Raw genomic sequence first — 13,291 nt, forward strand, 5'->3', positions numbered from 1 at the left:
CACTAAATGTATGATTCCTGTTTTCAACAACCATGGTTTCTCACTCTCAAAGACAGTGCTTTCAACCTTGCTTCATACACAATTCCTGAGTGGGTCTCCAGAGCTAAAGAAAAAATGCCATTGGCAATATATTCAGCTCTAGATTTTCAAAGCGTATTGCCCCATTTGAGGAATGTGCAAGACCTCTGTTATTCTTCCTGGTTGCCCTTTCCTATTTTCTCTCTCAAGTGCCTTCTACCTTCCCAGACAGGTCTACACACTTCACATTAGCACCTCCAAGAGATAATGGATAAGAGAAATAAAAGGAAGTAAATCTCAAATCCAATATATTGCTTTTTGACATTTCTGATAAAAGATTCAACAAAAGATATGGTGCAAACCATGAATTAAAAAGCAGTTACTAAATAATCAATGTCCATTCCTATCTCTCATTACCATGGATAATTAAGAGGTAGCTACTGTTATAATCCAGAAGATGGGTTTCAGGACCTAATTACATTCTTCTCACCAATAAACAACAGAATCAATTTTCAGGATTTCAAGAGGCCAGCAACGATGGAGCAAAAGACTCAGATGCCGTGAAAACAAATATGGACCTACAGGAATCTTCTATGGAATAGATATAGAAATACATTTTTTTAACTTGTGAAATAACTGAAGTAAATTTGTGCATTCCTGCTAATTAAAAGGCACCCACCTGTTCCGAAAGAGTTAACCATCACAATGATATGTGAAACAGAATAGGTCATGTGCCCTGATATTACTACTTTCATACAACTATTACAGTATATTTTGTTTATATAGACCATATTACAGTATATTTTCTTTATACAGCTCTTTGCAAACATCTGATTAATTCTTTACCAGTTTTTATTTATCAATTGCTGTATTCATTAACTGTCACCATACCCCTCTTGGTAGGCTGAGGGGGAGAATGTCAGAGATAATTATCTTCACAGGACCTGTACTGAACGAAGGAGGTCAAACATGTGAGATGTCATGCCCAGGGTCACAGAACCACACATGAAATGGAACTGGCCGAGCCCAAGTCAGAACTCTGGCCTTTGGACTCTCAGACTGATACTTTAAAAAAAATACCAAAACAAAAATGGAAACACCAAAGCTGTAGGTTAGAGCCTGCCTGAGCAAGTTCTCAACACAGCAGAAACCATCTGAAAAAAGATGGAACCTAAAGGTAAGAACAAAATTTCCTAACAATGATTTTAAGACCCCAGAACTCTTAAAGAAACCAGTGCTATATTTTAAATACGGGAGAAAAATAAAACCTCCTTAATTTGAATGCTTTCTGAGTTTGGCTCTGTTTGTTTGTCTGGAAATTTCTTTTGAAACAAAAATAAAGTTCACCCTCTTCAACGAGGACAGAGACTACAGAGAGAGAAGCAGCTGTGGCCATACATGCCACAGCAGCAAACAGCAGTAGAAAGGGCCTGAGTACCAGCAGAGAGCTGTAATTATACAAGCAGGCAATGCCACCCTCAGCCCATCCAGAGCTCTAGCCCATATCCCTATCTCCTCAGCGAGAACAAGAAGAAACCCATAGTCATCCAGGGTAGTCCTGTGATTATATGTCCACCTCGGTGCCCCAGAGCGCAAGGGATACACAACAGTCAAACCAAAACCTCTTGGATAGTAATATTCCATCTTCACACACACACACACACACACACACACACACACACACACACACACACACACTTTACATATCCAATTCCACTTCCTTCATTTTGCCTTCAATCTCTTCTTCCTCAGTTCCACCCCAACTCCCCCAACACACATACATCCTATAGACTATGGTCAGGACATTTCTGACACGATGAACCTTCAGAGAGTTACCGATAACTAGAGTCACAATCCTTTTCTCTTCCTTTGCCTTGCTAAACCCATCTCTCAAAATGCATTATATAGACACCCTACCTGAAAGGTTTACTGAGAAATAGTCCATGATAAACTCATCTTATTCCATGTTCCCCAGTCTGTCCCACCACTATGGCTCTATTATTACAATTGATATTTCTAATAAATAATATACTCCCCAATCATTCTATCTCTCCAATAAAAACATTTTCTTGCATAAAGTATTAGAGTGAAACTTTGTTCTGATAACTTCCATTCTTTCTTCTCTAAAAAATAATAATATTTTTTTTATAAATCCACAGGATTTGACAGTGCCTCCTTAAGTGTTCTCATCAGAAGAGAAAAAAGCTAAGCTAGCATTTGCCTGCTAAAGACAAGTGTCTCAGAAAAGTCACTCCCGCCACCTTGACTCCCAGAAGGAATCTGATCAGAGAGCACTTTCGGAGTTATTTCTCTGTCCCCTGCCCAAGCCCAAAATCATAAGATACATTTCCTTTGCCATATACAGCTTCCTTCCACAATACCCCCAATGCACACACACACACACACACACACACACACACACACACACACACACACACACATAAGATATTCTCCAGTGCTTTAAAGAGGGGGGGAAGAAGAGAGAAACCCCATAATGTAATTGCCATATTAAAAAGAAAAGGCAGGCAGGAATAATAAGGGAGGGTGTCAGAAGTGAAATACGGTACTAGGCATTTTTAAAAAAAAAAAACTACAGTTCTCTGATGGGGGTGTTAATTGAACACAGAGAGAAAAAGAAAGAAAGAGAACAAAGGGGTGTTAAGGGAAAAAAATTTACCTCCTCCAATGATTTGATTTAACTTCGATGCAGATAATGCACAGAGGAAAAAGGGCTGCAAACTGCCAGATATAGCTATTATGTTCTAAAATTAAAAACTATTCACAACAATTGCAGCTATTCATTGCCAGCTATAAATATTCTGCTTAGTAAACTGCACCCAAAAAAAAAATTGAGTGTTTTTCCTACTTTTAAAGCCTCCACGATTTTGACAAAGACAAATAACAGGGGGTTCAGGAGAAAAAAAATTATTGAAGGTCTTTTTAAGAAATGGAATTTGTTTGACGCTTTCTCCTCCTTCCCCCTTTCTCCCTCCTACCTCTGATCCTACTGCTAATATGTCAGATGACAAGGAATAGTTCTTAAGACCAAAGCAAAGTCATATTAAATGGTCCCATAGCCTGTATTCCGTCTCTCTTATGGGTCTCCACAATGAGAAAGTAGTATAAAACGCATGCAAGCTGAAATATAGGCTGATACAGTTCTGCTTTGTTTTTTAACAGTTTGTCAGCCAAATGTTTTTGTTAGTGTGTTTTAATCCTTATTAAAGAGAAAACAAAAAGGGCACCATAAAAATTCACCCGTACCCTGAAGCAAAGAGCCTCACATAATTTTTTTTTTTAATATACCCACAGTGATTTCAGTCTTAAATACTGATCAATCAGTTGCCATTTAGACAATGCTGCCTGGTTGTTGTTTTTCAAAGTTGTAAAAGGCATCTAAGTCAATGTGAGTGAGTTTTCCTCTTTACCTCCCAAACCTCCAACAGAAAGAACTAAAAATAGCACAAAAGAATAAATCAGTAGCATGACTCCTGTGCTCTTCTCCGAGTTGTACATCTCCTAACAATAATCCAAGTTCAGGAATTTGGCCCAGGAAAAGGCAAATATAAAAACTTTAGATTGACAAAGAAAACCACCCCAACACCCAGACATTCTATAACCCACAAGATGGAAGCACCAAAATGTTCCCCAAAAGGGAAATGAGGGTAAAAGTAATGCCAATAAAGACTCCCCCCCGCCAAACAACGAAGGAATGAGTGCGCTAACAGAATCGCTTCGGCATCTCTGTGTCGAAAAGAACGCTTGGGCAACTTTACAGACATTTTATGTTTCTCCGACACATTAACCCCATGAAAGATAAGCCATCACGTCAGGGAGTCTACAGCAGCTCTTGAGTCACGTACTAATCATGTTCTGGAATTGGAAAGGTTCTTTTCAAGACATCATAGATAACTCCTACCTATTCACAGGAACATTCACTTATCACTGGGGTCTACCTATTTCCCACTGCTATGGCACCTCTACCTTCCCCATCCTGGTCCTTCAGAACACAAGTAAAAAAAATCAGAAGAAAAAGACTCAATTTTTAGCTTTGCCCAGAGCATTCCCTTATCCTGGAATCTGTCTTTACACTTACTTCCTCTTCAGTAATGCTAATTCACCGTGACCAATAGTTCTTACCTTTTACAACTCACATTCTTTCAGAAAGAGTTTTATTTTTATTTTAACCTGAAGAAAAAGATAAACCTTATTTTAAGTAGACCTCTTTTTTCTAACCTTAAATATGTTTACAAGGCATTTGTTTTTATTGATTCTAGCCCTAAATGATGTCTTGGGGAATTTTATTCTTATGAATACAGTGACTTCTTATCATGATATTAGTCAATATTAAAGGGACAGCAACCTAATCCATACCTGTAGTGGATCTTTAGCCACAGTAACTTTGATCTACTGTCTCAAACAGGCTTTAATTAGAAGACTAGAATTAAACACCTTCAGCACTATGTAAAGTTTAAGGATTCTGACTTGTATCCTGGCCCTGAAATGTAATGAAGTATCTTCAAAAACTATACTGTCTTCAGACAGCCTCATCACATACAACTTTAGGCGGCTGGTTTTTGGTTTTACGTCTTCAGAGAAAAAATCAACTGGGAGTAATATCCAGTTCTGATTTTCTTTTGAGGGAAATGAATATTATTGACTCAAATACTCAAAGCAAATATCATCAGGGCAGATATAGAGGAAAGAGGGGAAAAGAATGAAGAATTTAAAAAAAAAAGGAAGAAAAGCCAGCTACATATAAACTTAGGTATTTTTCTCTTGACTATCAGGAAATAAATTCAGGGGATGAGGATGTTAGCAGCCACTCGCCCCCCCCCCCCCCCAAAATAAAACAACACTGCTTTGAAATGTGTATACATAATCTATATAATCTATTACATAGTCTCTAGAGTCATGTAATTAACAACTTCCCAATAAGGTTAGACTTTGGCAATGCAACCTGAAGGACTTAAGCGGGTTGAATGTCACTGCTTTGTCTAGGTTACCAGCTGCACAAATAACATTCAACAAAGGGTTGTAGTCATTTTATATATACATCTAATCAGTTTCTCATACTTTGAAGCAGTTATTTATTTATTTAAGAAAGGACATGGGGATGCAGCGCTCAAAAGATAGCTTCCCTGGTGCCCTCCCTCTATTCTCGCTCCCCTCCCCCTTTTATGTGTAACTATCAATGTATATCAACCAGGCATGCAATCATATTTATTGTCACTTTCATTCATGTCATGCCCTTGCTTATATGGTTTAGATATGAATTATTGACTGTTATGCTCCTTCTTGTAAAAATATATAAATAAAGAAAATGTCAGGTACTTTGCACCGCACTAAAATGAGAGAGTCAGGTCGAAGAAGAGTCTCTTCTCCATACCTGACCCTACAGTAGCTCTCCGCCACCCCCCCATCCCCAGTTTTCCAGCTGCCTCCTTAATTCCTTGGTCCTCCAAGATAGGAATTTGCCCACCTTGGAAAACCAAAGAATTGAAATAAACAAACAATGGTATTTTGCTAAATGCCCTCCCCTAGCATCTGCTGTTTAAGAACACCTCTGATGGATGCCTGCATTTTTTTAATTGTTGCTTTTAAAATTTAAATGCCCTCCTGGGATGCACTATAAGTGCTGTTAGTCCAAGGTTTGAGGTCTAGAAAATAGGAAAACAACAGAACAAGTACTCTCATGTCATTATGCCCTTCTAAACCCAAGAATCTCCCTGCCATAAAAGGATACTACCCTAAAGTAACCAATCATCTAATCTGATATTAAGGTTTCTGCAGAGAGATTTGACAAGACACCCTGGGTTGACTTTCCCAGTAAGCAGCTGATTTGGGCCTTTTAATTAGGTGAAAGGAGTGAAAGGAAAACTTTAAAAAACACCCCATTCTTAATAAGATACATTTTACTATCAATCAAAACATGCTCTCCCCAGGAAATGGACTTTCACTTTCAGAATGTCTTTCTCCAAAAGACTCGCCGTTTTAATACGTTTCCCCCACACACTCATATTTTAGCCCCAATTTTAAGAAAGCCAGAGAAACTGGGGTGGTGGGGGGGCGGTGTGTGGAGAGAGAAAGAAGGTCTTCACAGTGAAAGCTACATGCTCACTTTCTATGCAAATTTGGTGGGGGTTTTTTTCCTAGAGGCAGTCCAGGAATATTCCTATACGTTGAAAAAATAGGGTTAATTTGGAAAATAACCATGCCCTATTCACATCCTTTATTGTGGAATTCTAATACTTAAATAAAAGCTGCTAGATCATTCTGATTCATTTTCTAAAAACTTTTTTTAAGAGAAAATAATATTGCCTCCATCAGAGGGCAAGAGGTTAGCGATGCCATTTGACCAAAGAAAGAAAGAAAATGCTTAAAAGGCTAGAAACCCATCCCTACCTGTTTTTTCTTTGATTTCACACAACACATTAAACAAGGCAGGCTTCATTCTGTGGCAGTTTAAAGCATGTTTCCTGTAAGAAAGAAACAACATTATAGAACGGCAGCTTTAGGTGAACTTTCAAGATCAAATTGCTGATAATGCACAGGGGGAAAGAAAAATTCCAAACGTTTAGCCAAAATTATATCCTAAGCATAACTCTGTGGCATGCTCCAATTGTTTTTATTACTTAATGTACAGAGTCCCACCACGGAAAAAGAAATCATGTTAATTAAGAGAGGGAAAGGAGGGGGCTTAACTACAGAACAGAATGAACCTAAATTATGCCTGTTTATGAATAGTTTTTAAAAAGCAGTTGCAGTAAAGTGGCCTTCCTAAACCAATACTTCTACCCAGGGCAATTAACACAGGCAAAGGCAAACGTATGGGTTAATAACCCTGCCCAAGCTCTACTTTTTCTTCAACATCCACAGCTTTAAGGTCTTTCTTTTTCTTTCCAAATTGAATTCATGCGTGTGTTCAAATTCATTCTGCAGACACCCCCTCCCCCCACATGCTCATAAACATAAGATGCTTGAAAGGTCTTCTGAGAAGAACTGTCAATTTATAAAATTTCAGTCCCCAAGTTAAAGACTATGGAAATGCATTGCCAGGGGCAAACATACACATATGGGGAATAAATTCATTTCTCTATGTTCACATTATACCTCTTGTGCACACACAGCTTATTTGCAGGTGTTGAAATTCAATTATTTACAATTAGGACCTTGCACACATTGGGGGAAGAAAAGAAACCAATTCTGCCTTGTGGATTGGTTCTTTGCTGGGCTGTTTTTATGCCCAGCATGAACTTGAGGATTAAAACAATACCTTTTCTCTCTATTTTTCTATGTAATTACTCATAGAAGAAGGATTTTTTTTCTTTTGGTGAAAACACAATACAACATAGACGGCCCATGAATTAAGAGACTTATGTTTACCAACCAAAATTAACACGTAAAGATTAATGTAAGCCTCTGGCACTCAAAACACATGCTATTTTTTTTAATCCCTTTGAAAGTTAAAAAATAGATATGCAATTAAATCAACTCTTTCCTTCTAGGGGAAAGAACCCCAGAAGCACGTTGTATATTCACTGTAAAGAAGTCCTACAGTCAGACCGTGAAAGTATCCAAATGAGCATATGCCTTTGTACCTAAAACATATACTACCTATTCGACCTATTTCATAAATAATAAATGCCCTTGCTCAAAGAATGAAAGAGAAAAAGGAAAAGTGGACACAATTTATACTATTTACTAAAGACACTCCTTATGCTTAGCAACCAAGGAGGAAGTGGTAAGGTGACAATTTCAACAACCTTTTCTTGGTAGGGGGTGAAGGGAAGGGAAAAAGTGAGTGTATTTTTCTGTAGGTATCAATGCCTTTTCATTTGTTTCTATCAATTTTTTTTTAATTCTACATGTATCTGAATACAAAAAAAAATAAATGCAGTTTTAAAGAGTTGGCATTTACATACCGTGCCTATTTGATTGGGGTGGGGGAGGGAGATGGGGAGAGGGATCTTTATATTCCATCCCAACAGCAGGTCTAATCTCTCTTGCACTATTTAAGTTTATTCAAAGTGGTGAACTCCAAGATGAGTTTTTCACTAGTTTTCCCCTAGTTACTTACATTCATACACACACACACACACACACACACACACACACACACATACATGATGTATATAGTATCCACTCATCTCCTTTCTTCCCCACCTCAAACTTAATAAAGTAGTTTATTGGTATGTGTGTTTTTCTGAAACAATGTAATGAAACAATTTGTCCCAGCTCAGAGTATAAATGCTAGTGAGAACTCTTGCCACCCCTATAATCTTTTCTTCAGATCATAAAATTATAAAAGGCATCAATGAATTCTAGAGAACTACAACCCCCCCACCCATCACTTCTTTTATATTTGGAAAAGGGTCCTTAAACCTTCCCAACTTTTCAACAGCCTCTTCATCCCCCCACTTCTGAGTTACGTGTTGCATGTGCTTCCACCTAAAATAATACAGTAATTCATTCAATCCATGCTTTTTGCTGATTTTTCTCCAGCTATCATTTCAAAATTCTCACTTTCTCAAAACATCATGTAATAAAGTCTCAAAATAACCAAGTCATTTGAGGTTCGCTCTTCTTCTTTATTTATTTTTAAAGAAAAATTCTTCAAAGGTTTCCAAAGTTTAAAAAAATTAATAATACTTCTGTGATTGATTCTGCTTTTCAAGGCTGGACAACCCCATAGACTTAAGTGGAAATTAGACTTCTTTATATTATGTTTTTCACCCCCAAGAGTTTGGGAAGGGAAAGCTTTTGGTCTGAGTTATTGGGCATTCTGTATTTTTATTTTGAAATCCACTTTCCTAAAATGCCAAAGTAAGAAATATTCATTCCTTGGCACTGGTTTAAGTTGAAAAACTGCACTTTTGTTCATTATATTTCCTCAAGGAACATCCTCAAGCTTCGTGGAGTCGACATAGAGATAAACCAACCACGGTCTCAGTTATGATTTCTAGCATCCTACCTTCAGGTGCTCCTGAAGGAGGAAAAGGCAAAAGCAATCTTTATTTCTGTGCCTATTTTTTTTTTTTTTTGAGGAACATACATAACTGATTTATGTCAGTGTAGTTTAGGAAACTGACCCAAATTAGAATTCAAAACCCAAGTGATTTTTTTCTTGAGTCTTAGAAAGCTGATCAACAGATCTACGAGCAAAATTCCATTTTTCTCCTTTCCACGGCCCATTTTTCCCCCTAAAGAGAGAGCATTAAGTATATGCAAAATATTCTCTGGATAGCTGACAACTACTGACAAAGAAATACCCTGTTCCACACACAGAAGGGAGGTCGTGGGGGGAAGGGAAGGAAAAGAGAACATGGAAATTAGAATTTTTTTTTCCTCCCTTGAGTCATTAAAGAAAATCGAAAAGATCTGAATTAGACAACTTATAATTCAGCAAATAAAAGTGTTCTTGGGACATGTTGTCCTGTAATGTGGGGGGGACCCCACAGGAAGATGGGGAATGCTGTTCCAAACTTGACAATTCTGCCTTCTGTGTGTGACTTTTTTTTTACGGCAGTAAAAAGTGCTGAGGGCCGTGGTGTGATCAGCTGGCAACATTATCTGCGTGCCTCGGTTTATGTGTTCATATACATACACACATATAATATGTATACAGACACATCACGGCATGGGCGATTACACTTCCAATAACAACGCTCCTGCAAATCTTACTCCTCCGCCATGTAGTTGCTCCACAAAACGAGAAAAGAAATAACCCGAAAAAGAATGCGCTGTAGTGATTCAAATCCCATTGTTCCCCACGCCCCCTCCCCGAAGAAAAAAAAATAAACAAACAAATAAAACCACCCAAGAAATGGAAAAGAAAAGCCTCAATCTCACCTGGCCTGCGCCTCGTCCAAACTCTGGTCTGTGATGGTCATAATTTGCTGTAAAATGTCTCCAATGTCCTGCTTTCTCCCTCCCTCCCCCTCGGTCCCTCCAGCCCCATCCTGCAAGTGTTGGGACAGGCCGGGGTGTCCTGCCATCCCCACCCCAGCATGGGAATGCATCAACCTGGGCTGATCATCCATCTCCAAAGGCAACAGCAGCCCCTGTTTCCTCCTCTTCTCCTCTGCTCGGCTCCTTGGAACTACCAAGGCTTTTTATCGTTCAAGCTGTCTCCAAATCCTTTTCAGAATAAAAGGGGGGGAGACCAAAAAAAAATCCCTTTGCCTCTTTTAGAGGATGGTGGGAGGATGGGGAGTGGGGAGAGGAAAGGGGGGGGCGTGAAAGGGTTGCAGGGTGAGGGTGGGGATGAGGGCTGATGAGGAAGGGTGTTGACTCCAAAAAGCAAGAAAAATAAACCACCTTCCCACTTGGTAAAAAGAAATCAGAGCTGAATTTTGGGTTGTTTTTAGTCCCGGCTCCTTTGCAAAGCAGAAATGGGCTCTCGGAGCTTAAATCTGTGGCTTAATCCTTTTGCAAATATGCATTGATCTGGAGAAAAAAGAGGAAGGCTGGGGGATTGCAATGCAAACTTTCCCCCCCACCCCCCGCCACCCCCCACCCCCACCCCCAGCCAGAGTGATCTCAAAGGGGGTGGGCTGTTGCAAAAGCCAGATCTCCCCCAGCAGCGGCAGCAGGCAAAGCAGAGAGAGCCTCCCTTCCTCTCCGTGTCTCTGCAAACTCCAACAGCCCCTTCTGCCTCCAGCTTTTGTTTAGCTCAGGCTCAGGACTCCTGAAACTGACACAGAAAACCACAGCCGGAGAGGAGGAGGAGGAGGAGAAGGAGGAGTGGGGGGGTGGAGGGAAAGCGGGGAGGGGGGGGGGGGAGGCGGGGAAGCTGGGAGGCTAGAGGAGGAGAGAAGGAGGGGAGGAGGGAGACTGGTTCCCCGCCCCCCGGCCCTGATTGGCCATCTGAGAAAAGACGAGCCCCTCCTCCTCCCTACTTTCCTCACATCACCTCCTTCTCGGCCTCCTTCTCCTCCTCCTCACCCAGCACTCTGTCAATCAGAGTTCAGAGGTGGGCTGTAAAGGAGGCCGAGCTTACAACCAAATCTCCGGTCCTTAAAGGTGCCACTCGTCTGATAGCTCCAATTCAATTAGGCAGTTTCCACTTATCCTCCTTCTAGAAGACGCAGGTTTTACCAGGTTCAGGTTACCCGTGGAAAGGACGTGCGTGACTTTTACTTAACTGCAAGCCGATCAAAGCAGAGTGAAAAGATTCTGGACTCTCTTAGGGAATGGTCCCCCACTCCCCCATCACCTCTCAGCCATACTGCTTTAAAACTCGCTTCTGCTACATCCTCGGAATCCGGAGGGATTCCTTAGGACGCTAGTGTGACAACACTGAACGAAGCAAAAAGAACGAATAGCCATTCTAAATAGCCAGATGGACAAAATCAAATTCACTGAGGATTGATTCACAATAACAAACAATAGGCTGGTTGCATCAGAAGTAAATTAAGCACAATAAAACTAAATAATGCTGAAGCAGCACAAATTTTAACAAGGAGAACTGTGTCAAGAAAAATTCAACTTTTTTACCCCATCCATACTTCCCTCCTCCCCACTACTGGAAAATTACTTCTTAGAGTTAGACTCTCATGGCACACATTTAAGTGGCACTTTGTATTGTAGGTTTACAAAGTACTTTCCTCAAAAAATCTCTGAGCGGAATAATGCAAACAGTATATTCATTTATGGCAGGGGAAAAAATGATAAAATAATTTTCCCCATGTGACCCAGCTGGTAAATACTGAAGCCAAGAATTGAATCAAAATCCTTTCACTCCCAACTACGGGACTTTATTCATTCCACCAAATGCTTAATAACTATTAGTAAGAAACAAAGAAATAAGTACTGAGAGTCTAGTCTTAAGTATTTTTAAATGTAGTCCTGAAAAACGTAACTATGGACTGGAAAGAGGAGGGCAGATTGAGTGGCTCTTTCCCTAAATGTCAGGGAGAATAACAGGAAAGTAATTTAGCCACCCAAAGTCTTAGTTTCCTTATCAGCAAAAGATAAGAATTGCTGCCAAGTAGCACTTGCTAGGTGCTTTGAGATCATCAGATGAAAAATGTTATTCTTAGCATCAACCCATTACCCAGTCTCCTTCCCACTCATTAGCACAAAACAAGTTTGGCAAGATAAGTGAAGTGGGTAATTATTAAGGCATTCCTGAGCAGCTTTTAACAGGCTGCTTGACAGGACAGGACAATGGCATAAGGGCATGAATATGATTTGTAATTACAAAGTCATATTATTAATGACTATTTTATTAACATGTATATACTGATTTATAAGTTCTTTTAAGAATCAAATCCTAGTGAAAAGCTAAACCATAATAATATACTTTCATATAATATAGTTATCATAGTGATAATATGCAGTCATGCAATTTAAAACAGACCCAAAGTCCAGCCCAAATAAATTAGCCTGAATCTAAAGAAAATAAGGTTAAGACTAAGAACTTCAAGTTATAATGGCACTTAAGCCTCACTATAATGTAATCATGCCATAATAGCTCCATTATATTCTTTAATCCTCACAGCAACCCTGAGAAGCAGGTGCTATTATTATCCCCATTGTAAGGATGAGGAAACTGAGGCAGACAAAGGTCAAGTGACTTGCCCAGGGACACAGAGCTACTAAGTATCTTAGAGTTGGATTTGAACTCAGGTCCTTCTTCCTCCAGACCCAGGATTGTATCCACTTTGCCAGCTACATGGTACCTGAGTTCCCCTACATGGATAACATCATAGATTCTTCTCATATTCAAGTAAAATAACTGTAACTCGAATAGAGATCATTTGTCTCCCAAACTACTTTTTTTCTACTATACCACTTGATTCCCTCTATTCAGCAAAATAATTGTGCCATTATTACTTAATTTATTTTTAAATAAAAATAATTTTGTTCAATTCTTTCTGACTCTTTATAACCCCATTTGGGGTTTTCTTGACAAAGATACTGGAATGGTTTGCCATTTCATTCTCCAGCTCATTTCACAGATGAGGAAACTGAGACAAAGAAAGTTAAGTGACTTGCCCAGGATCACACAACTAGTAAGTGTCAGAGGCAAGATTTGGACTCAGGAAGATGAGTCTTCCTGGTTCCAGCTCTGGCACACTATCCACAGTACCACCTATCTGCTGCATCATCATCATCATCATCATCATCATCATCATCATCATCATCATCATCATCATCCTGCAAAGAACTGTGCTTAGTGATGTGGAGGATACATAGCACCTTCATTTGAAGAGTTTATAATTCAAGGTAAGACATAAACTATGAACCATGCATGCAATTACCAAGC

At 39.5% G+C, this 13,291-nt stretch overlaps 1 protein-coding gene across 2 annotated transcripts in view; it reads right to left on the reverse strand.

The window, feature by feature from the left end:
- PBX1 (PBX homeobox 1) overlaps window positions 1-10,719 on the reverse strand; it is a 327,667-nt gene extending 316,948 nt beyond the window's left edge. The window contains exons 1-3 of one of the 2 annotated variants that reach the window (XM_072648766.1): window positions 10,339-10,430; window positions 9,871-10,158; window positions 6,424-6,497 (exon numbers count right to left, since the gene is read on the reverse strand). In XM_072648766.1, the coding sequence (XP_072504867.1) occupies window positions 6,424-6,497; window positions 9,871-10,061 (265 nt within the window). In that variant the 5' untranslated portion in view covers window positions 10,062-10,158; window positions 10,339-10,430. Of the gene's footprint in view, window positions 1-6,423; window positions 6,498-9,870 lie in introns of both variants that reach the window. The other variant, XM_072648767.1, reaches the window with a different exon arrangement.
- Window positions 10,720-13,291: the final 2,572 nt, after the last annotated feature.

Source organism: Notamacropus eugenii, chromosome 2 (assembly GCF_028372415.1).
Source record: "Notamacropus eugenii isolate mMacEug1 chromosome 2, mMacEug1.pri_v2, whole genome shotgun sequence".
NCBI classification, from domain to species: Eukaryota; Metazoa; Chordata; class Mammalia; order Diprotodontia; family Macropodidae; genus Notamacropus; species Notamacropus eugenii.